The 26,187-nt window shown below is 36.6% G+C and overlaps 1 protein-coding gene across 1 annotated transcript; it reads left to right on the forward strand.

Moving 5' to 3' along the window:
* Positions 1-761: 761 nt before the first annotated feature.
* Positions 762-1,974, forward strand: LOC130467334 (protein FAR1-RELATED SEQUENCE 5-like). Its single transcript, XM_056835822.1, has 3 exons — positions 762-778; positions 924-1,088; positions 1,395-1,974. The coding sequence occupies exons 1-3, from the start codon at positions 762-764 to the stop codon at positions 1,972-1,974; spliced, it is 762 nt and encodes a 253-aa protein (XP_056691800.1).
* The last annotated feature ends 24,213 nt before the right edge of the window (positions 1,975-26,187 follow it).

The raw sequence follows: 26,187 nt of genomic DNA on the forward strand, positions 1-26,187 counted from the left end.
GTTTTTTGTTTGTGCATATGAGGGGTTTAAAAATCCAGATGGTGTTGTTCCTAAATCCTTTTAAAAAATTGATAGGAGAACTGGATGCAAGGCTTCAGTTCAGTTTGATGTTGATAAGAAAACTGGAGCGTATGTTCTTTCTAAACATTGCCGTCTGCATAACCATTCAATGGTTCCTGCTAATAAGAGATACCTTATTAGGTCACATAGGCACATTTCAAAAGAACAGTTGGCTTTTCTTACTACTTTTACTTGTAGTGGCACGAAGCTTGCTGATATTCTTAGAGCTATGAGGAAAGAAGTTGGTGGTGAGGCGAATTTAGGCTTCACTGTTCCTGATGCGTATGATGCTGTTTTGGCAGAGAAGAAGAAAAATTTGGATGGTTGTGATTCAAATCAGTTGATCAGATGGTTCGCTATGAGGCAAGCTAATGAACATGATTTTTATTATGGTTTTCAATTGAATGAAGAGAATCAGTTGATCAATTTTTTTTGGAGAGATGGAAGAATGCGGTCTGATTATGAAGATTTTGGTGATTTATTAATTCATGATACAACTTATCGTACTAATAAATACGATATGATTTGTGGGCCTTTTGTTGGAATGAATCTTCACACTCAAAATATCATGTTTGGAGTGGGTTTTATATTGAATGAGAAGGCAGGTACTTTTGACTGGCTTTTTAATTCTTTTTTGACTTCCATGGGAGGGAAGCAACCTGTGACTATCATGACTGATCAATATTGATTAATGTTCTGCCATGGACAAGGCTATAAGGTATTGTTCTTTTATGTTGTTTGTATGTTCGTTCATCAAATATTTTTGTTCTTTTGTATTTTTGTACTATTTTTTATGTTCTTTTTCTTTTGTCTTTCTGTTTAGTTTATTTTTTTATCTATTTTTTTGGTTTATGTTTTTTTAGGGAAGTGTTTCCAAAATCGAGGCATCGGTTTTGTACATGGCACATTGGAGAAAATGCTGTTGTAAACATCAAAGGTGTTATGGCCAAAGAAGGATTCAAACGTCGGTTTGATTATGTTTTGAAATATACTGACACAGTTGCTGAGTTCGAGCATTATTGGAATAGGTAAAATTTATTTTGGTAATAGACTAATTAGTATTTAAAATTTTATTTTGTTCTTTTCATTCCACAACATGTTCTTTCTAATGTTAAGTACTGTTCTTTTAATCGGGTATTTTAATGTTCTTTTCTTTGTTGAATAGAGTCCATACTTCTTGAACTGTGATTGTTTGTACTTTCTTTTCAAGTTTTATTGTACTGTATGTCGTTGATATTGTTCTTTTTTTCACTTCTGTTGTTCTTTGTTTTACTCAGGGTGTTCGTTTTGTGTCCCTGATTGTTCTTTTGTTCTTCTTATTTGTTCTTTTGTAGTCTTTTGGCTGATTACAATTGCGCTAAACATTCATGGATAATAAGGTTATATAGTTTGAAGGAGAAATGGTGTCCTGCATATAACAAAGAGTGGTTTTCTGGGGGTGTTTTGTCTTCTCAAAGGAGTGAGACTACAAATCATTCTATTTCTAGGAGGTTGCATAAAACCAATGGTTTATGTGATTTTTATAAGTGTTTTTTAGATGTCATTGATGAGTGGAGAAGTAAGGAGAACAAAGGAGATTATAATTCTTCTACTGGTAATAAATATTATGCATGTTCGGATAACATGTTATGTATGCATGCCCGGGATGTGTACACCATTGCAATATATTTGATATTTGAGCAACGATTCATCAAAGCTGTTGGTTTGAGGAGTGAACGGATTCGTTTTGAGTATCCAGTTTCTGAGTATATTGTTGGTCATCCTACAAAGGATTTCATTAGACACAATGTCAGATTTAATGAGTTAGAAATGGTTGTTGGTTGTACTTGCAAGTCTTTTGGAGAAATAGGCATTCTTTGTTCTCATATCCTTCGAGTTTTTATCGTCCATAATGTTGAAAGGATTCCCAATTGATACATTATGAAGAGATGGACAAAACAGGCTATGAATACAATTGTTGATGAGGTAGAAGATAGAGATAATGAAGTAAGTGTTGTTTCTGCATCGGTGTGGAGGATGCAAACCATAAGGAGTTGCATTAACGTTATAAATGAAGCTCAACACTGTCCCGCTGCAAGGAAGATGGTTGATTCGGGTGTGCTGGATATGTCAACTAAAGTTAAGGAGTACATTGGTGGAGTTGGAGGGGCTGATGTTTCATCAAACCATTTCGTGCGTAATGAAACTTTACTTGATGCTTTTGAGCCTTCAACAGAACCAATATTGCAGGAACAGATTGTTGAGGAACCTATTGTTGAAGAAGTTATTCCAGCAATGATTAAAAATCCACCAAAGAGAATAAAGAAGAACAAGAAAGGGAATGAAAAGAGTAATGAGTGGAATATTAGGCCAAAAGGAATTGTTGAGAAGAAACGCAATAAACTAAAAGGTTGGAACAAAAGAAGAGAAAGACATGTTGATAATTTGAGAGAGGAAACTCAGTCTGCTGATCAGGTGAAGTGTTCTATTTCATATTATAAATTGTTCTTTTGTCTTTCAAATATGTTCTTTTTGTTTTTCCTTGTTTGTTTTTTCTCTGTTGTTGTTCTAGATGTTCTTTTACCCTCAGATTATATTCTATTGAATTTGTTTTGATGTTCTTTTGCTTTTCTTGTTAGTTTTTTCTCTGTTGTTGTTCTAGATGTTCTTTTACTTTCAGTTTAACATGTTCTGTTGAAATTTTTCATGTTCTTTGTCATGTTCTTTTTCATCTGTAAAATGTTCTTTTTGACCCCTCCTTTGTTCTTTTTTTATCCAGCATATCATAAACTTACCTGTTGGTGGTGTCTTGGTTCATCCAGTATCTTCAAATTCACAGTTGGAAACTTTTATTCCAGATGATTATTTTGGAGTGCACATACATCCCTTGTAGATTCATTTCACGGTTGGTAATATTTTGATTTTTAATTTGTATTCTCATTAATGTTCTTTTAATTTTTTTGATACGGGCTACTGATGTTTCGCTCAATCAATATTTTGAAATGAGAATTTCAGTTGTATATATTTTTGTTTTACTTTTTGTGCAATTACAATAATATTTTTTCACTGCAAAATTATTGCATACAAGTACCACAAGCACACGCTTAAATGCTTCAAATATGAAAAGAACATGCCAAAAGAGAATTTCCGAATAGAAAGAACATGTCCCACCATGTAGAAGAACATGTTCCTGGATAGAAAGGAACTTGTTAAAAGAGTGAAAGAACAATTTTGGGACCTTTAATTGAAATACTTGCTTAAGATATCCAAACTATCTAGACAACATTCATATTGTTTAGAAAACATCTAATTGTTTAGAAAACATCTAATTGTTTAGAAAAGAACATGACACACATTCAAAATAACAACCCATAATTTCAGCAATAACCACATTGATATCTACAAAATATACCATTGTTTTTAAAAGCATACTTCTAATAAAAAGTAACTATTATTCTGCCTTCATGAAAACACACCAACTATTCAACTTGATTAGCTCTCTTCAATGCCAGATACGTTAGCTCATGCCTTTTGTTCAGAACGGATAATATTATTTCAGTACCGTACCGCATTCTCAGCTTGCAAAGATAGTCCTTCTGAAAACATAAAATAGTACATTAATAAAAGATTATATATTAAAATAATATGCGTACATATATTCAAAATTTACTTACATCTTCATCTGTGTTTTTGAAGCCACAATTCCAAGTCTGGTTGTCTTTGTAGATCTCCATATGCTTCATTGCATATACCCCACAATCAGTCTTGTTTGTTCTGTTTTTCCATGGCATTTCAAGCAACACCATTTCATATGCTGAAATCCGTGCCTTCCGCAAAGGATGTCCTTCTTGTTCACAAAATATTGTCCATGCTTCAAACTGAAATAAAAAGAACATTTAACTTAGTAAAAGAACAAAGAACAACAAAGGAAAGGACAAAGAACAACAAAGGAAGGAAAAAAGAACATTTAATTTAGTAAAAGAATAAAGAACAACAAAGGAAAGAACAAATAAAATATATAAGAGGAAATTCTGCAAATAGACTTACAGTTCTTTCTGCAAATGTTTTATATTTTAAATCATATGTAATTCCTTCAGGTAAGGTGAGATTGTCAATGATCTCCACCTTCTTCGCCTTTTGGTTGATTACAATGAGATAAAAATGATCACCAGACCAGACTGGAAAGAACAACTACAAGCAGAGAAAAGAACATTAAACAAAGGAAAACGAACATATGTAAAAAAGAAAAGAACAATTTTATAATTTTACTAGATGGAATCCCTTCAAAGATTTCACACCAGCGGTTACATACTCATGGCGTACACTTAAAATAAAATTTTCTAAGCATTTGTCCTCGGTTGCTTGACTATCCTATGATCCACCATACGGTTCATTCTGGCAGAGCATATTCTGCACCGAAAAAAAAATAATTTTAAATATATCTTATATAATAAAAATAACTGAAGAAGTACGAAAAAATGAATTTTTAGTGATATTAAAACTTACGAAAGGGATTGTAGAGAAATAGAACTTCAAGTTACTCTTGACACTTTGATCTGGATCATCATTCAGTATTCTTGCAAAAGTGTCAATAACATTATTCATCACCCACACATTGGGAGCTGTTTTAAAGGAAAAGAACAAAAATATGAGTAAAAGGAACATCAACAGCATTTAAAAGAACATTTTAAATTCCAATGATTAAATATATACCTAGGGTTTGAAACTCTTCTCTAGTAACTATATTCCAATCATTAGTGTACAACACCTGACTGTTATGAGAATGAAAATAAAATTTCCATAAGAACATGTACAAAAAGAACATCTACATTAAAATACTTGTAATAGTATAAAATTCTTACGTTGGTCTTCCCTTTCCAAAGGCATAATCCAGTACGCATCGCATGTCCTTTTCCTTTTGATTCAACTGTTCTTCCCCAACCAGTAGGTGTGAATACTGAGTTAAGAAGGGTGACAGTAACTTGAGGGGAACATTTTTCTTTCTCTTAACAAGTTTAGGTACTTGTACGTTATCTGGATCCTCTTCCTCACTTATGAAAACAAAGACATTATAAAGTAAAAAGAACATATTAGAGGGAAAAACGAATTCAGACTAACAATAAAAAGAACAACAAAGTGAAAAGAAAAGAACATTTTATAAATGATTATGAAAAATAACTTGTAATAATAAACGAAAAATAACTTAAAAAATAAAATGCAGTAGTCATACTCTATGTTCATAGATGTAGGTGCATTTTCTGGTTGCGAGTAAACCGCGCTTGGAGTGCTAAAAGAGTGGAAAGAAAGAATATATTACTATAAATAAAAAGAACAAAAGCGAGAATGAAAAGAACATTAAATTAAATATTATGAAAATTATATTTTAATAAAATACAGTAGTCTTACTTCAGGAACATTGATGGAGTTTCTATTTCAGTCTGCGACTCAGGGGCAGTCGGAGTCTTAAACTCGGATTCTTCAGTTCTAACGGTTGGAGACATTGGGTTTCCATCTTCAGCTCCTTTGATTAAACCTTCCATAGTCTGAAACTTGGATTCTTCAGTTCTAACGGTTGGAGACATTGGGTTTCCATCTTCAGCTCCTTTGATTAAACCTTTCATATCTGATCTCACATTTTCAGGTTCTCTGTGTATTACAAAAAAAAAAAAAGAACATATGAGGAGGAACAAAGAACACAATGAGAAGAATTAAAGAACAAAAGTGCAATGAAAAAGAACATATAAGTTAATATTAAAAGTACGAAGATATTAAAGTAAATATAGAAAAGAACATAAAGAAATATGAAAGGAACATTCCGAATAAAAGAAACAAAAGATCCATTAAATAATTGTATAAAGACAGAGAATTAATAAAAAGAACAAATCAAACAAATAAAAAAACAAATAATTGTTTATAAAAGAACACTGTGAATAATGAAAGAAACAGTCACATATTTATTATACATGTGTATGTGAACTGTTTTAAAAGAACGCATACTCAGTTTTTTCTGTAGGTGGTTGTTGTTTTTCAGCTTCATCTTTGTTGTCCCCTGAAATTGTCTCCAAATCACGTTCAGTCAAAGTTTTGTTTGCCAAGATTGCTTCTAATGTCATTTCCTCTTCATAGTCGTGTGCCTGAGGAGGAGGATTTGAATCGGAAACCATTCCAAGCTTCAATGTCAAATCCGCAAATATAATAGGCTGGGAAGGCATGTTTGGAGGTGTTAAAAATGGTGGCAAATCAAATGGAACATCCTCAGATTCCTCGATTTCCTTTCTTTCATTTCCCTCTATTGCCTTTCGTACTGCTTCATCAAATAGTATTGTGAAGTAGTCTGAGCTGAAAAATTCTTTATCTTGGCTGAGGATTGAACCAATCTCCTCAGTATTCCTTCTTTCTTGCCGCTCTTGTGTAGAGTTGCCCTTCTCAAAAGTAACAGGAATTTCAATTCCAGAGCATGTTGACCACATTTTTGCCATATTGAATGGCAGACTTTTTTTGACATCAATAGTAGTGTCAAAGAACTTTCTGGACAACGACAATAAGTCGTTAAACTTGTTCATGACACTACTGAGTTTAGTAGTGGTTTTAGTGAATTCAGCATGGAATTCCTGTTTAACAATAACAACAATAAGGACTGGATAAATAAAAATAACATTCGAATGAAAAAAAGAACAAGAGAGATTCCTAAAAGAACATTCATGAAGAGCTAAAAAACATTGTTAAAGATCGAAAGAACATGGTAAAGAGATAAATGAACATGTAAATAACATGCTTAAACATATAAAAGAACATATTCAAGAATGTAAAGAACATCTTTTAAGAAAAAAGAACATGCTTAAATAACATGAATACACATTTAAAAGAACATGTTAAAGAACGTAAAGAACTAGTTTTTGATAAAAAGAACATAAACACAGAAAGCAAAAAACATGGTAGGAAAAAAGAACATATTGAGGACGTAAAAGAACATTTGTTGTATGAAAAAGAACATTACAACAAAAACGTTGATAAAATAAATGCAATGGTTGTGTTAAGTGAATTTAATTTTTACCTCAATTGTAGAAGGGACTTTTGCTTTCTCACTGGGGTGTGCCTGTTGCTCTGGAAAATCGTTGTCATCCGCGAGTTGAGTCACTGGTGCACCTTGATGTTCTCTGAGCACATCATTTGTGGACTAGTTAGGCTCTTGGTGTTGCTGTTGCTGTTGCTGTTGTGGTTGCTGCAGTGGTTGCTGCAGTGGTTGTTCTTCATGTTGCTGCTGCTGTTCCTGTTGCTGTTGTTGTTGTGGGTGTTGAAGAAGAAGTGGTGGTGGTTGTTCACTGAGTGATTTTTGCTGTTTGAGCAGCTTCATCTCCTCCCTGTACAGTTGTAGCTCAGGTGGACCTTGAATTCTGTCCAGAATCAAGCCATGTCCGAAGCCTGTAGCATTGTCATTGCGTACCCTGCTGCTTATCATATCTCTTGTCTAGCAAGAAATTAGGGGGAAGTTCCTTGGAGGGTACTCTTCCATGATCTGCACCCGATCGAAATAACATACCTAATTTAACAATAACAACATAATATATTGTTAGTTAGCTGAAAGAAGAAGATGAAAGTAATATATATAACAAAGGGGAATGCTAGCTTAATGATTGAAATTTACCATTAGAAATGGTAGTGGACCAGCAAACCATCTGCTACGGTCCACATTCTAGTACATAGCTGCCCCAAGAAGGCTGGTGTATGCATACTGGCACCAATTTAGATTCCTCACTTGCTCCAAGTCAACAGTGCTTGCTAGGAATCTGAAGTTTGGCTTTTGAAACAGAAAAATTTAAAAGAAAAGAACATTAATTATGTTTTTAAATAAAATAAGAAAATAGAACATTCAATAGAAAATAAAGGAACATTAGAGAGATTGAAAAGAACAATGAAAGAAGAGGAAAAGAATATTGAATACAACTGAAAAGAACACAACTAACATTCAAATAAAGGAAAGTACAACAATAGGACATTCAATGGAAAAGAAAGGAACATCATACAGAATAAAAGAACAGTGAAAGAGAAAGAAAGAACATGGAATTCGACAAACAAATAAAAGAACAATAAAAATACTAATAAACATTTAAAAGAACATAATACGCAAACAAAAGAACATTAATGAGAAACAAAAGAATTTTGATGTATACCGATAAATTAGTAGTGGATTTAATGCAGGTGTTAACTGCAACCACTAGGAAAGATCTTTTCCAGTTATCATCAACTGGAGTCTCATCTTTGATCAGTTTTTCAACCATTTCTTTCAATTTTGGGCATCCAGACCTCACGTTCCAGTATGCCCAAAATTCAGCAAAAACCCTCAACACTTCAGGATCTTGTTCATCAGTCCATTCCACGACCGGACCTCCACCAATAGGTATACCGTACACCAGGTATACATCCTCTACAGTAATATCAAGGGAAGACTTTGCTAGATGCAAGGACCGGTCGGACGAGTTGAAATTCCTAACCAACTCGTACGGGAATGGATTTTCGTTTTGTGGGATGTCAAGATGCAGAAGAGATCCAAAGCCTAACTCCACGATGGCTTGTTGTTTTCTTATATCATCTGGTTCATTAGATGCAATTCCCCTCAAGAATCGCATCATCAATTGCGGAGTTTGCCTTAGATTTAGTTTCCTTTCTTCAGGTTTTGGTTTGGCAACAACCAAAGATTTTGGTTTCTCATCATCCACCACCTCCATGACCTCATCAGAAACAACAATTTGTTTACTTCTTGTTGCTCTGTGGAAAAAAGAAAAAATATTAAGAACATTAGTCAGGGAGTAAAAGAACATTATAAGGAAGAAAAAGAACAAATAACTAAAGAAATTCTTTGACCTTCTCAACTACTTTTTTCCCCTTCTTCATTAAGGGTTCACTTTCCTCTTCTTCTTCTTCACCTTCTTCTTCACCTCCTTCTTCATCTTCCTCGTCTTCATAAACCTCCCTCACAACTATCTGATTAACTTTGCTACCCCTCTGAATGAAAAAAGAACATAAATGATGATGTAAAGAACACAAGACAGGAAAAAAAGAACATTCATTATTTAAAACACATCATTTATCTCTATTATAATATAACATTAAGGTAAATAAAAAGATATACAAAAAGGGTAATGTGAAGTTTACCTTAGGTGCTGCAGTATTTTTCAAAGTAACTCTTTTCCCCTTCTTAGCATTTGGTGCAACTTTTTTTGTTGAAATTTTCTCAGCAGGCAACAAGCTCTTCTTCCTATGTGCCTCTTCCGATTCCTGCTTTACCTCTTTGATAAGAACGAGAAATTCTTCTTTCAACAATTGACTTCTGTTGACCAAAACAATAGAACATAAGTAGTAAAAAAAGAAAAACACAGAAAATAAAAAGAACACCATTTATGTAAGGTATCTTGTCCTTTTCCTGTTTGGTATTGATTTCCAAGACTTCCCCTTTGCTTTTTCAGGTTCCTCACCAGCTTCTTCTCCGTCTATTTTCTTTCTAGTAAAAACAGAAATGCAAAAGTATGTTTAAGAAACGAAAATAACAACTACAATGTAAATATGAAATAGTATTAACAAACACAGATGATACCTCAAAGTAATTTTTAAGTTCGTTTTCTTTTCTTTTCTCTCTGGTTCATCCAGCTCTTCCGGAACTTTTACCCCAGCCTCCTCTTTTTCAGGTTCTTTCACCTCTTCATGCACTTTTACTTCATCCTCTTTCTTTTCAGTTTCTTCATGCTTTTCAGGATCTTTGCTGGAATTTTTTTGTCCTTCTCCACCCATCTTTTTTTGTTCAATCAGATCCAGCTGCTTTTCCTGTTGTAGCAGCTTTTCCTGAAGTGCTTGCACCATCTTCTGTTGTTCTTGCAATGCTTTCCTTTGTTTAGAAAGTCTATAATGAAAAAACATATGTCATGAAAAAAAGAACAACACCAAAAACACATGTTATGAAAAAAAACAACAGAAAAATGTTTGAAATAACACATGTAATGGAAAAAGAACAACATGTCGTGTACAAAAGAACACGGCTATGCTTTTGGAAAGAACACATATTATGAAAAAAGGAACAACACAAAAAACAAGTGCACAGTTCTCATCCTGCACCCTTGTACAATATCTTATTCATCTGATTTTTTTTTATTTTTTCATATACTATATAAATAATGTTTGTCCTCCATATTCTCATTCATTCATCATTTCATAATTTTAGCAACACATTTTAGAGAGAGAAAAATGAGAGGTTTTATTTTCTCTCAACAGAAGAGAGAATTTAAGAGAGAGAAAGAGTGAAATGCGATTTCTACTTTATTCTCTCTCCAACTTTTCGCATTATTATTCTTGTTTTTTTGAGATTTAGTGAATTAATGAGAATACTAATTCTCAGGAGATGAACAAATACAATTTGCTAATTTTCATAGAAAGAAAATTGGAGGAGATAATGAAATTCAAGAGGATTGTGATCATTTGCTGAGGATCTATGTTGATGTTGTTGATAAATGTTGTTCAACTGTTGATCAAGGTATGCTTATATGTTCCTTTTCTTATGTTCTTTTTATTAAGTGTTCTTTTACTGTGTGCCAACAGTTTTAGGTTTGTCTTTTAAATGTTTATGGTTTGTTCTTTTATCCGTGATTGATTGTTCTTTATTTTTTAAAATACATTTAAGAACAAGTAAAAAGAACACCATCTCATCAAATCTAAGTAGATTGTTCTTTTAACTTTTCATTGATTATTCTTTTAATGCCTAGTGATCTTTTAAGTAGTCATGGACTGTTATTTTACTCTAGATGCATAGTTCTTTTTAAGCCTACATTAATATTGTACTGTTCTTTTGAGTTTACATTGGTTGTTCTTTTGAGTCTACATTGATTGTTCTTTTAACCTGCACAGTTGGTTCTTTTAAGTTTTTATAGATAAGAACATAGATCAAAAAGAACATAGATCAAATTCAATAGATAAGAACAAAATTATAGATCTATTGAATTTCTTTCATTTGTGTGCGTGTTAATTTCGTCAAAATTGTACTGTTCTTTTGAGTCTATTTGTTGTTCTTTTAACCAGCGCGAATGTTCTTTTACGTTTTATGAGACAGTTTTAAAAAGAACATAGATCAAATTCATTAGATATGAACGAAATTATAGATCTAGGTTTAAGTTTGTCAAAATATTGAGGGCAAATGAAAATAACACACACACAAATGAAAGAACATACACACACACAATCAATGTACGCTTATATTTTCGTCAAACACTAGGGCTAATAAAAAGAACAGACACTAAATAAATAAAAGAACATAGATCTGTGTTACGTCTACATTGATTACTTTTTTAATTTAAATAGCCACTGTTCTTTTGAGTTAACATTCGTTGTTCTTTTAACTCTATACCATTGTTCTTTTAAGTGTATGATTCAGTGACTTAAAATCCATTTAAAAAAAACATAAATGTAGATCTACTTTTAAATTCGTCAAAAAATGTATTTGGTTTCGTTATTGTAATTAGAAAATTAAGGCAAACAAAAAGAACAAACAGAAGGTGTAAATGAACCTAGGTTTCTGTTTAAAAATGAATAATCCACTTACTCGCTCTCTTCTTCTTCTTCTTCCGTTTCAGTTACTGAACTTTCTTTGTTGATATTTTCCAACAAATCTGCATCAATTGTTGGTGTAATTTCTTTCTCCTTCCTCTTTTTTGTTTCTTAAGTCCATTAAAGTCATTGTCAAAGGAACATCATCGCTTCAAATGAAATTTTATAGAAAATTAAAATTCATGAAAAATTCTCTAAAAATTAAAATTAAACTGAAATTCAGAAAAAAAAAAAGAAAAAAAAGAAAAATGAAGTTGAATTCTTACTCAATAGAACATGTAGCATCAACTTCTTCTCCTTTTTTCGATTTCCCCATTTTCAATTGTTAGGGTTCAAGTTTTTGTAACCAGATTATCACTTCCAAAAAACAAATTGGAGAATTTTTTAGAGTGAAAATAGTAGAATTGCAAATTATTTGTTCGGATTTGCAAGAATTTGAAAGGTTTTTCAGAGTTTTTTTTATTATTGGTGGGTGGAAGTTTAATTGCATGTAGGTTGAGTGTGGAAGTGAAAATGAATGTCGCATTCAATGATGTATATATATAAGATAAATTGAAGAGAGAGAAAATAACAGCTACAGTATTTTCAAATTTAAACTACCTTTGTTTTTTTTTTTGGTTGTTCTTTTCGTCCGCTGTTTTGTTCTTTTGGCTGATAAGTAAAGAATATGATGTTCGTTTGAGTCTCCTTTGTGTTCTTTTTATTATCTGCTGTTAGTATTTTTAAATTTGTTTTTTATTACTGTTTTTTACTTAAATTATATTTTCAAATTTTTTAATTTTTTAAAATACAAAATGATTTAATTTTTTAATTTTATTAAAAGATTTTGAGGAGAGAGAAATTACCTGCCACATTTTATGTTTTCATAGGAAAACTTCTGTTTTGCGGGTTTTTTCTTGCCACGTTCCATATTTCAACAAAAAAACTTCTGTTTGGCGGTTTTTTCCCTTTTTTAATGTTTCTGTTGTTCTTTTCGTTGATTTTTTTCTTTTTTTAAGCGTCTGGTGTTGCATTTGCCATGTTCTTTTTAAAAGTGCAGAGAAATCGTTCTATCCTTGTTTTAACCTTTTTTGTTTTTAATGTGATTGTTCTTTTCTTTTTTTCTTTTTGTTCTTTTCCTTTACTTTCTGATCTTCTCTCTTTTTAGTGTATTCTGTTCTTTTACGTTTTTTAATCTTTTTGGTTTTTAATATGATTGTTCTTTTTTTTTTGTTCTTTTCGGTTAATTGCTGATGTTCTTTCTTTTTAGTGTTTTATGTTCTTTTAGTTGTTTTTTCATATTCTTTTCATAGTTTATTAGGACAGAGAAATCATTCTTTTCTTGTTTTAACCTTTATGGTTTTCAATATGATTGTTCTTTCCTGTTTTACTTATTGTTTTTTTCGTTTAATTCCTGATGTTCTTTCTTTTAAGTTTTTGTGTTGTTTTACGTTTTTTGTTGCTTTTTAATGTTTTTGCGTTTTGTTCTTATTTTTCTGCGTTTTGGTGCAGGTGCACCTAGATCTAGGTGCACGTGCCTGCACCATCCGCGCGTTGCTTATATAGTGGTTATTAAGCCGTTTTTTAAAGTGCTAATTTTATTGAGGGTTTGCGATTTTAGTGCGAATATATGATTTATATAGAGGTGATATTTGAAAGTTGAAAAAATGTACTCCGTATAAATTAGATGGTGAATTATGAGTGTTAAAGCGGGAAATGGAGTGGAAGAGGTTGAATGATCGAATGTATAAATTAAATGGTGAATTGATGTTGAATGAGCAAGATAGAGTGAAAGAGGTGTTGAAGCTGTAAAATAAGTACTTCGTATAACAAACCACAAAAGGAAAATTTGAAAAAAAATAATAAAAAATTATAGATGAAAGATGGAGGTGACACTTGTCATATAATAATCAATAAGATGGAGGTGTGTGAGGGGGTCGAAAAAGCACGAGGCTAATGCGTGACCTTGTCCCTCGTGGGTGTGACGTTTCTTTTTTGTCAAATCAAGTGTAATTGGATTTCCTGTGAGTTTACACCCAATTGACTAGTAATATAGGAGTCGCCATTCAGTTTTTAACGACAATGAGAAAAACTGACAAAACCCGGTTATCGTGACATAAAGGGAGTGCAATTATGTTTGACCACGACGGCCGTAGGTTCCCTTGTGATCCCTGGTGTGGGGATCTCTCAACATACACCCACAAGGTAGAGATTGAGGGTTCGGGGGACTGTAACTACCGAGAGGAGTACTCGCTCTTCGATAACTCCAGAGGCAGGATATCCTTACTAGCTGAGCATAAATAATTGAAGGGACATGCGTTAACTATTAAACTAATCTGAGTTGATTTTAACAATATGCAACATATAGTACTAGATCGAACGCGATTATCTGACTTAGATTGTTTTAAGGGACCTAGCATGATAATCCAATTTCCCAACATATTATCTTTATTAGGCATGATAGAACAATCAGATTTAATTAGTTTAACAGTTCATAAAAGGGCGAGGAAAACAATTAAACCATGGAGAAGGGACACATTACGACGCACCCTTGAGAGGTGCGTCACGGTTCTCAGAAAACTAACCACTTTGACTTTGCTATTTCTCCTTTTATTTAACGAATCTCAAATTATAGGACAGGATATGTTCTGTTCGATTTTTGGATCGATTGCGACAGAACGCGTGATCAGTTTTGCAGCGTGAGGCTTAGGCTTAGGGGTTTAGAGTCAATACTCAGAATAATAATTGTGTGTTGTGTTCTTTTCACGTCGAACTTAGGGCCCTATTTATAGAAAAGAGTTCGTGGAAAGATAGAATTGTAGAACTCTAATCCACGAGGAATTAGGAAAGAACACGTCCCAGGTATTTTCAGCGCCCAGGGCTGGGCGTCAAAGATTTCGGCGCCCAGCTCTGGACGTTAAAAATAGGATCCAGGCAATTTCAGCGCCCAGGGCAGGGCGTTGAAATTTATGTTTGGGCCGTTTCTTTGTCAGATTCGGACTCTTAGAATCCGGAGTCTATGAGACTTAATTGAGTCTTTTAGTGCGTATTAATTTTATGACGGGATGCGTCTGGGACCGTTACGAACTCTAGACTCGTTAGGATTTTAATTAATACGTAACTCTTATTTTCGAATCATATTGGGAATAGGATTCCTCTTGTAATTTCTATCTCATTTAGGATTTATGTTGGAGTGCAACACCTAATTCTGACAGGTTTCTATCTTTTATGACTTGCCACTTTTAACAACTACCCATTACGGCATTTACTATTTTTAGCAGGTTCCCATAAATAGCAGGTTTCTATAAATAGCAGGTTTCGGGTGAAATGAAAAGGGTGATTGAGATTCGTTATTTTATAGGAGATGCGTTGTCAAGTGGAGATTTATGTTCTCATCATCGAACCTTCCCTTTCGGGAATGGGGATAAAAGTAGGTGTCTACAGTTAGCCCCCACTTTGACTGAGTCTTGGAGTAAGACGATGGTCAAAGTATTAGACGGAGTGCGTCACACAAGTCATGGTGACCTGTTTTTGCGAGGGTCTCACGAGCCCCCGAGTGATAACATTTGACTTAAGGGTCATCACTTGAAGTGTCGACATATCCCTCACGTGTCATTGGGATAGTATAGAAACTCCCTCACTTTGTCATTGGAAGTATCTAAAGAGGCGTAGAAACTCCCTCACTTTGTCATTGGGAGTAGCTACAGATGTTTTCGAAATCAAAGCTATAAAGTGTAATTGGACCTGGCCAAGCCCAACCACGAGGTAAAAATGTTTTTAAAGATTCTCATTTTCAGGGCTAGCTAAACGAGAAAACCCCCTTGTTTTTATGGGACGTAAAACGAAGGAAAATCCAGCACATCGTTCTTTTTTGGAAAAACGGAAAACCAATCCTTTTAATTTTTGGAAAAAGGGAAAACCGAAAAAAAGTTATCGCTGCAGCGACTAAGGACCTGCGCGGTTAGTGACGCAGACCCCGCCGGCTAAAGATGGCGAGCCTGTCCGCTAAGGGTGGACACCCCGTCCGATAGAAGTGGACGAATCTGTTTTTGAAATTTGTTTGTGCTTTTTGAATATAAGGACCTACGTGGTTTGTGACATAGACCCCGCCGGCTGAAGATGGCGAGCCTATTTTGAATTTGAAGACTTTATTTTTCGAAAACTGAGGACCTGCGCGGCTAGTGACGCAGACCCCGCCCGCTGAAGGTGGGCGAGCCCTGTCCGCTAAGGGTGGACGCCCCGCTCGCTGGAGGTGAGCGAACCTGAATTCGTCTTTTTGATTTGGGATTCGCGTGCCGCGGTCTTGCCTGATTGAGGTGGACAAGTCCCTATCGTGATTTCTTTTGAGAATTTCTTTTATTCATTCTTGTAAGAGCGAATTCTTTCGAGGGATGCTCGGATTTAGTTGTAACTTGAATGTGGGTTGACAACGTGCTTAGACGGACCATTGTCTTGTGGCCATCATCTTTTCATGGTTTTGAGCTAGTCTTTTCGGCTCAATTTTGCCGCTACTTGGGTCCTTTATTAGGGGACTATGTATAAGTATCAACGACGACTTTTGTCTTGAGGTCGTAATCTGGTTTTATCTTTTGAGATTATCCAAACACGGGACTTCGTACAGCGTAGTCTGGGAATATTGTTTTAACTTTGCATTCTCTCTTTTGAAATATATATTTTCTTTCGAGCCCTCAAGCATTCGTGCTTGACGGTCACTTCTTGTCAAAGAGGTTCCTTGGGGATACGCATTCTGTAATGTCCTTGATCGTGTTTGGGATTGTGCTCGTAAATGCGAGCAATCTTTGTAGTGGTGTGCTACTCTTAACAAAGCCGTGAGGTGCGACTTTCAGTAAAGAAATCGGCAATTTTCAAGTCGAATGAATATGGAAGGGCCTATAGAAGTCAGAGCTGTTTTTTTTTTTTTTTTTTTTTGGGTCTGGGATCATTTTCGGCGCCCATGCCTGGGCGTTAAAGATTTCGGCGCCCAGCGCTGGGCGCTGAAAATGATTTCTGGCGAGGGTTCTTGATGACACATTTGACCTCTTGTTTGTTTATTTCACTTGGAAATTTTACGTATTCTCTTCTTTTTTGTTTTTTCTTTATTATTTTTTGGAACGTAGAATTTTGTTAGAAATCCCAATGAGTTGAGCTGATTTACAGCGCCCAGGGCTGGGCATCGGGATATCTGGCGCCTGGTCCTGGGCGTTGAAAGTGCTTTCCAGGCAGGATTTTCTCGTGATGATTTCTGAAGAAGCCGTAGCCAATTGGTGGACTACGGTGTTTGTCGCTTTGGGGCGATTATTTAAAGGAACTGTCGCTCTTTAAGGTTTACAGTCATTGTAATAGCTGGGCGAGTCTATGTGTCCCGAGGAACATACCTTGAGGCGTAAGATTTTGATCGCTCTTGTATATATTTTTTCCTTTTGAACGCGTTCGTGAATGTTCGATACTTAGAATGATGATATGTATGTGCGAACGAGCGTTCATAGAATGGCCGTTGTGTGCGATCCATTAATCAGTTTGCTTGAATCATTTTTTTTTGAGCAATGACTGATTTTGAATAGCTTGCTTAGAAGCCTGATAGGGTTCAGGCCCATTCATGAAGTGGGCTTAAGCATCGTGCCCTTTCGATCGTTCAAACATTTGCTTCGAGATTTTTTATTTTGCTATGGTCGTTTCGTAGCTTGGAGCCCCCAAGTATGCATGTTGGGATGCTTCCTTTTGGCGTACGATTTTTTATAGGTTCTTTCGAGAAAGATGCCTTGGGGTTCCGCTCGTGTAGGTGCGAGCTATCCCTTCCGTGGTAGGTAATGTTTTGCTACCTTTAATCCTTAATGTAGAAGTCGTGTGGCTTGCATTTTGAATTTGGGCGATAAGTAGTCTTTGCCTCTTTTACACATGCTCTTGGTCGTGCCCGTGTTAGTGCAATATGCCTTACTCTCTCTTTTTTTAGACTTGTACCGTGGGACGGTTGAACTTATGGTGCGACGTAGGCTTGTGTGGCCTAACAGCATGTCTTAGAACATTCCTCCAGGTGTTGGGATATCATTTATTATTTTTTGCATTGGAGTACTTCATCACGCCTCGTTCAGGTACTCGAACAAGTGTAGCACCTTCTGCGTGGGTGTGCACGGCTTATTACTTCGTTCGATGCGAGGATTCATATATGTTTCCTTCTTTTTATTTTCTTATCTTTGATTTTTCTTTCTCTTTTGCTTTGGAACGACGTAGACTGTGTAACGGGCGCTTATAGGGCGAGCGTTATGTGCAGTAGTTTGATCGGAGTTTTGGTGACTCGCGATTTTCAGTTACCCTTGTTAGTGGGGTGACTTTATATATTCTAAGCAGTGCTTTAGAATTTGGGAGGGGTTGTAGCCATTCTAAGGTTCGTTTTACATGATTAAAGCTTAGGATTGTGCCCCTATGACGTGTGTATAGCATTAGCGTCGAGAATTTGCAATAAAATCGTCATTTCGAGCAGTTTTAGAGTGTTTTTCTCAAGCCCCCAATTGTAGCTATGGGATTGGCTTGGTGCTATAATGCTTGGCATACGTTTTTATGCATTCATGGCGACATGGATCATGAATAGTCTGAATCAGACTCGTTTAGTGCAAGGTACGTTCGAGTAGTGATTTGCTACTTTTCCTGTAAATGCCGTATTGTGCGACATTGTCATGGTCAAGGTAGTCACATGTTGAAGTGTGCCTTTGACCAAAATCTAGGTGCCTTTCTTTAGCCATAATCATATTTAGAAATCTTTTGACTCACTTGCAACATTGAGATAAACGCATACTTAGCTTAAACCAACGACTCTTTATTATGTTCGAAGAAGTCTTTGAAAATTATTTGAAAATTATTTAAAATCCGAGTCCTACTGTGTACAACCCGAGGTGTCCTAGGTAAGTTGACTTATAGAAAGGTTCGCACAGGATTATATGAGTGAATCAAAATACTGTTACGATTTTTGGAATGTTGTCTAAGGATTTGCTGGAAGCCAGGGTGCAGGCGTCAAGAAATACTTGTGTCCGTTTGGCATATGCTTTAGGCTTTTAGGGCCATCTTTTCTAGAATTGCGGGAATATAAACCGTTTTCAAATTGACTTAGATTTACTTGGGGTATGTCTGCACAAAAGGTCAAGGTATACTTAGTTCTTTCCCTAGCTCTTTCATTTTAATTTTTAGCCCCAGTTGCTGTTATGTCTTCCCATTAATGATGCTTTCAGATTTCGATTTTAGATGCCCGTGTCATATGTCTGAGTAGGGTGAGCCTTGGTTAAGTGCCAAGTCCTATTGACAATGTCTGATTTTTTTTCAAAGGGGATTAGCAAGCATACGAATTACCATGAATGGGTGCCCTGTGTTCGAAGGAACGATGGGGCGATGTCGTAGAATAATCCTCTTTATCGCAAGCTTACTGCCTTTACTACTTGTTGGCGATGATGACTGTGTCTAGTGGTGAAAGAAGGTCTTTAAGCGAACAACTATATCTAGTGGTGAAAGAAGGTTTTTAAGTGAGTTAGTTCGCTTTAGGGAGGGTCAAGTCGAGTACTTTAGAGGTCATGGACGCTTGCGCTAGCCCCCATTCAATTGAGGCAAAGCGATCTTTTGAGTCTTGGCTAAGTGCCTAGGAGTGTGAGTGCTCCTCCTGGCAAGGGTACGTGCCCTTATTATCTTTCGATGTGTGCTCGTTTTGGCATCTTGATGACTTGGATTCTTCCTTTGACTTAAATTTTTCTTTCGACTTGGGTTGCAAGTAATTAAATTTCAATAAGGGACTCTATTTCTTATTCTAGTTATTTTATAGGCTCTAACATCTTTGCAAATTAGTTGGACCGAATCATGGATTGCCTACGTATCCGCCTTAAATAGATTTAATTTGGAATCAGGTCTTGCGTAGTTCTTAGCCTAGAAAATGGTTTCTTAGAATGCCGAATTCGATAAGTATGTTCTGAGGTGGAAACATATTATTTGAAACGGTAGAATAAGTGAAGTTTATTATTATTTTAATCTGATGCCTTGCCGTAAGCCGAAAATTTGTTTTATATTTTTTTTTTAAAGTACATGTATTTTTTGGTGGTACGTATATCTGAATACGTGCTGTACCCCCCCAAGTGTTCGTTATTGTTCCGTGTATGTGCGGATAAAATGACGAGCACTTCTGGACAAATTTTAGCAAGCAGAGAGATTCAGCGCCCAGGCTTGGGCGCTAAAGATTTCGGCGCCCAGCTCTGGGCGCTGAAAATGATTTATGGGCGGATCTTTTTTGGTGCGCTAAATGCTTCATTTTCTTTTTAGACTAGCTTTAGAGGCGCTTTTGCAAAGTTTCTTTTTTATTATTCACATTTTATTATTTTTTTGCACTTTTCATTTGTCTTCCTTTTTTATTTGTGACTCAAGACGGCTTGAAAGATGGGTTGAATGAGATAGGATAATTTGTATAGGTATTGGTCGAGCATGAGGATTATATCTGCTAGGACTCACAATTTGCAGCCTCAAGCTAGTGTCATGAGTTTACATCAACCAAGGCCAATGAGTAGCATGGGGACGGCTCAAGGGTATATCAACAGGATGTATCCACACAAGTTATATGGTCATTATGCTAATGGTGATGCAAGAGCAGGTTTAGGCTTTGGAAATATTGGGTATGACGCACGTGTCAATGGCCGTACGTGGTTCGCAGTTGATAACAAGTTCAAGAACAAGAGTCGAGGTAATGGTTTCTTGGGTTATGGCAATGAGAACATGGATGGGTTAAATGAGCTGAACAAGAGCCCTAGAGCGAAGGCGTCTAAGAACATAAGGATTGGAAAGGGTAGACATTGTAGAATTTTATGTAGTTTTTGTGGCATGATTTGGATTGGTTGACTCACTTCTTTTCCTTCGTTTACTTGGGTAAATTTCACACTTTGGGAGGTACGGGCTAAGTATTTCTTGGCTCGCTCTTTTTGCTCTCCCTTTTCTCTTTCTATTTTTCTTCTTTTTTTTGCGTGGGATTTCTCCCCAACATAAATACTTCAATTTTTTTTATTTGGGCTAAAAGGTAGATGGTTGTGGTCTTTAAGTCACGAGGCGAGACTGAGTGAGCCTCGTTTGGTAGGCCTATGGTGGACCTTTAACTTCAGTACGCCTAGGGTGGACCTTTAATTTTAGTAGGTGTAGACACCTACTTTTGTCCCCATTCCCGAAAGGGAAAGGTTCGATGATGAAAGCATAAATCTCCACTTGACAACGCATCTCCTATAAAATAAACGAATCTCAATTCCCCTTTTCATTTCACCCGAAACCTGCTATTTATGGAAACCTGCTAAAAATAGTAACTGCCGTAAAAGGTAGCTTCTAAAAGTGGCAAATCATAAAAGATAGAAACCTGTCAGAATTAGGTGTTGCATTCCAACATAAATCCTAAATGAGATAGAAAACTGCGAGAATCCTATTCCTAATATGATTCGGAAATAAGAGTTACGTATTAATTGAAATCCTAACGAGCCTAGAGTTCGTAACGGGCCCAGACGCATTCCGTCATAAAATTGATACGCGCTAAAAGACTCGAATTAATCTCAAACTATACGGATTTCAAGAATCCGAATCTGACTAAAGAAAACAGCCCAGACCCCATTTTCAACACCTGGCTCTGGGCGCCGAAATCTTCGGCGCCCAGGCCTGGGCGCTGAAAATACCTGGGTACGTATTTTTTCCTAATTCTTTGTGGATTAGAACTCTGCAATTCTATCTTTCCACGAACTCTTCCCTATAAATAGACCCCTAAATTCGACGTGAAAGAAACACAACAACACACAATTATATTCTGAGTATTGACTCCAACCCTTAGCCTAAGCCTCTCGCTACGAAACTGTTCTCGCGTTCTGTCGCAATCGATCCATAAATCGAACAGAACGTATCCTGTCCCATAATTGAGATTCGTTAAATAAAAAGGAGAAATAGCAAAGTCAAAGTGGTTAGTTTTCTGAGAACCGTGACGCATCTCTCAGGGGTGCGTCGTAATGTGTCCCTTTTCGATGATTTAACTGCTTTCCTCGCCCTTTTTATGAACTGTTAAACTAACTAAATCTGATTGTTCTATCACGCTTAACAAATATGATATTTTTGGGAAATCGGATTATCATGCTAGATCCCTTAATGCTATTTAAATCAGATAATCACGATCGAATTAGTATTATATGTTGCATATTGCTAAAATCAACTCAGATTAGTTTAATAGTTAACGCATGTCCCTTCAATTATTTATGCTGAGCTAGTAAGGATATCCTGCCTCTGGAGTTATCGACGAGCAAAGTACTCCTCTCGGTAGTTACAGTCCCCCGAACCTTCAATCTTTACCTTGCGGGTGTATGTTGAGATATCTCCACACCAGGGATCACAAGGGAACCTACGGCCGTCGTGGTCAAACATAATTGCACTCCCTTTATGTCACGATAACCGGGTTTTGTCAGTTTTTCTCATTGTCGTTTAAAACCTGAATGGCGACTCCTATATTACTAGTCAATTGGGTGTATACTCACAGGAAATCCAATTACACTTGATTGAATAAAAAGAATCGTCACACCCACGAGGGACGAGGTCACGCATTAGCCTCGTGCTTTTTCGACCCCCTCACAGTAGGCCTAGGGTGGACCTTTAAATTGTCTTACTTTGCAAGGGTATTTAGTCGTTTCTTAAAATGTGCAAATAGCGTAGATTCCAAATATTGTTTTTACTTTATTGAAATTTAACGAAAGAATTACATCGAAAATAATTTTTTTTGCTTCTTTTCAGATTCCAGTTTCCGGGATTAAACTGGAAGTTGTGATTTAGACTCAAACTTTCATTAATTATTCTGATTATAACCCGTGTATGAATACAAGGAGGTGGCCTATACTCAAAATAATGACGTGGCGTAAGCCTATAACACTTGACCGAGCGACTCTCAGACTTAGGCTAATTGGACCATAACTTTCGTTGGTTGACACTTTAGATTTTAACCCTTGGGTGTTTATTTGTCATGCGCCATTTTGCTTAATGTTGGCAAGGTAGTTAATTGGGGAGATCGAATTTTTATTTTTGCAAGACTAGAATCATTAGTGCGGCTTCTCTCTTAGTGTGTATTGCTTTACCCCAATGGTAGCCTTATGGCATGCTGATTTGGGTATTTTCATGGTTTGTCATGTTGCATTCATGGAAAATCTTTTAGTCCGTACTTAGGAATACTTCAAGGGGCGAGTCGCTCGAGAGGACTATGATAGTCGTGACCCAATGTGATCATAAGCCTTGAGGCCATTAATTTTTTGCTAATGGTATTGACACCTTAGGTTCACTTTGGGGGTTGTGCGACTATGGGGGAATGATTTTCAGAATGTGACTGTTTCCATTTTGCAAATACTATAATATGTTATTTTTATTGGTGAGAGAGAGTATTGAGGCCGCAGATTCTTGGCAGGGAATGACAATTACATATGGGTGCTTATTGATTTAAATGTTAGAAAGGGAGACTCAATATGGTTTAACCTTTTAACTTGTAGAACGACACCAAGCATTAGGATCGATTCTATGGATAAGACAACTAAGACTTAGGATCTAGATTGTACTTCGGCATAGCCTAGTCTAGACTCGGATTTATTTTTTTATTCGGACATTATTTTTCTTTGAAGACTCTATTTGAACATTATTTTTGAATACTTTTCCCATGTGACATTCATAGTTATTAGCATGCTCGGTTTTGGTGCCGAACATTGTCGTCGTAGGAGGCCTAACAACGACACAAAGAGTTATTTATTTTTTATAAGTCGCTTTTAGAATCGAGTGCTTTTTCATACGCCCTCTGTGAGGGGGTCGAAAAAGCACGAGGCTAATGCGTGACGTCGTCCCTCGTGGGTGTGACGATTCTTTTATTCAATCAAGTGTAATTGGATTTCCTGTGAGTATACACCCAATTGACTAGTAATATAGGAGTCGCCATTCAGTTTTTAACAACAATGAGAAAAACTGACAAAACCCGGTTATCGTGACATAAAGGGAGTGCAATTATGTTTGACCACGACGGCCGTAGGTTCCCTTGTGATCCCTGGTGTGGGGATCTCTCAACATACACCCGCAAGGTAGAGATTGAGGGTTCGGGGGACTGTAACTACCGAGAGGAGTACTTCGCTCGTCGATAACTCCAGAGGCAGGATATCCTTACTAGCTCAGCATAAATAATTGAAGGGACATGCGTTAACTATTAAACTAATCTGAGTTGATTTTAGCAATATGCAACATATAATACTAGATCGATCGTGATTATCTGATTTAAGTAGTATTAAGGGACCTAGCATGATAATCCAATTTCCCGAAAATATTATATTTGTTAGGCGTGATAGAACAATCAGATTTAGTTAGTTTAACAGTTCATAAAAAGGGCGAGGAAAGCAGTTAAATCATCGAAAAGGGACACATTACGACGCACCCTTGAGAGGTGCGTCACGGTTCTCAGAAAACTAACCACTTTGACTTTGCTATTTCTCCTTTTTATTTAACGAATCTCAATTATGGGACAGGATACGTTCTGTTCGATTTATGGATCGATTGCGACAGAACGCGTGACCAGTTTCGCAGCGTGAGGCTTAGGCTAAGGGTTGGAGTCAATACTCAGAATATGAATTGTGTGTGTCATTCACGTCGAATTTAGGGCTGTATTTATAGGGAAGAGTTTGTGGAAAGATAGAATTGCAGAGTTCTAATCCATAAAGAATTAGGAAAAAACACGTACCCAGGTATTTTCAGCGCCCAGGCCTGGGCGCCGAAGATTTCGGCGCCCAGAGCCAGGCGTTGAAAATAGGGTATGGGCTGTTTTCTTAGTCAGATTCGGATTCCTGAAATTCGTAGAGTTTGAGACTTAATCGAGTCTTTTAGTGCGTATTAACCTTGCGACGGGATGCGTCTGGGCCCGTTACGAACTCTAGGCTCGTTAGGATTTTAATTAATACGTAACTCTTATTTCCGAATCATATTAGGAATAGGATTCTCGCAGTTTTCTATCTCATTTAGGATTTATGTTGGAATGCAACACCTAATTCTGACAGGTTTCTATCCTTTATGATTTGCCACTTTTAGAAGCTACCTTTTACGGCAGTTACTATTTTTAGCAGGTTTCCATAAATATCAGTTTTCTATAAATATCAGGTTTAGGGTGAAATGAAGAGGGGAATTGAGATTCGTTTATTTTAAGGAGATGCGTTATCAAGTGGAGATTTATGTTTTCATCATCGAACCTTTCCCTTTCGGGAATGGGGACAAAAGTAGGTGTCTACAGTTAGCCCCCACTTTGACTGAGTCTTGGAGTAAGACGATGGTCAAAGTATTAGACGGAGTTTATCACACAAGCCATGGTGTATGTGACCTGTTTTGCGAGGGTCTCACGAGCCCCCGAGTGATAACATTTGACTTAAGGGTCATCACTTGAAATGTCGACATATTCCTCACGTGTCATTGGGATTAGTTAACTGATAGTATAGAAACTTCCTCACTTTGTCATTGGAAGGATCTAAAGGTGCGTAGAAACTCCCTCACTTTGTCATTGGGAGTAGCTACAGATGTTTTCGAAATCAAAGCTATAAAGTGTAATTGGGCCTGGCCAAGCCCAACCACGAGGTAAAAGTGTTTTTAAAGATTCTAATTTTGAGGGCTAACTAAACGAGGAAACCCCCTTGTTTTTATGGGACGTAAAACGAAGGAAAATCCAGCACATCGCTCTTTTTTGGAAAAAACGGAAAACCAATCCTTTTAATTTTTGGAAAAGGGAAAACCAGAAAAAGTTATCGCTGCAGCGACTAAGGACCTGCACGGTTAGTGATGCAGACCCCGCCGGCTAAAGATGGCGAGCCTGTCCGCTAAGGGTGGACACCCCGTCCGATAGAAGTGGACGAATCTGTTTTTGAAATTTGAAAATAAGGACCTACGCAGTTTGTGACGTAGACCCCGCCGGCTAAAGATGGCGAACCTGTCCGCTAAGGGTGGACACCCCGTCCGATAGAAGTGGACGAATCTGTTTTGAAGTTTGTTTGCTTTTTTGAAAATAAGGACCTACGTGGTTTGTGGCGTAGACCCCGCCGGCTAAAGATGGCGAGCATATTTTAAATTTGAAGACTTTATTTTTTCAAAAACTGAGGACCTGCGGGGCTAGTGACGCAGACCCCGCCCGCTGAGGGTGGGCGAGCCATGTCCGCTGAGGGTGGACGTCCCTGTATTCGTTTTTTTCGATTTGGGAACTCGCGCGGTTTGTGACGCGATCTTGCCGACTGAAGATGGGCAAGTTCCTATTTCTTTGGTTCTTTGTGATTTCTTTTGAGAATTTCTTTTTATTCATTCTTGCAAGAGCGAATTCTTTCGAGGGATGCTCGAATTTAGTTGTAACCTGAACGTGGGCTGACAATGTGTTCAGACGGACCTTTGTCTTGCGACCGTCTGCTTTCGTGATTTTGAGCTAGTCTTTACGGCTCGACTTGGTCTTCGATCAGAGGACCGTGCACAAGTGTCAATGACGACCTTTCGATGAGGTCGAACCTGTTGTTTTTTTTTGAGATATCCAAACATGATATGGTGTATGGCGCA

The sequence above is a fragment of the Spinacia oleracea genome, chromosome 2 (genome assembly GCF_020520425.1).
Source record: "Spinacia oleracea cultivar Varoflay chromosome 2, BTI_SOV_V1, whole genome shotgun sequence".
NCBI lineage: Eukaryota > Viridiplantae > Streptophyta > Magnoliopsida > Caryophyllales > Amaranthaceae > Spinacia > Spinacia oleracea.

What these genes read in the sequence shown, in the direction of transcription:
- LOC130467334 (XM_056835822.1), top strand. An exon ending in TTCGAGCATTATTGGAATAG is followed by an intron (nt 1,089 to 1,394) that starts GTAAAATTTATT and finishes GTTCTTTTGTAG; the next exon opens with TCTTTTGGCTGATTACAATT.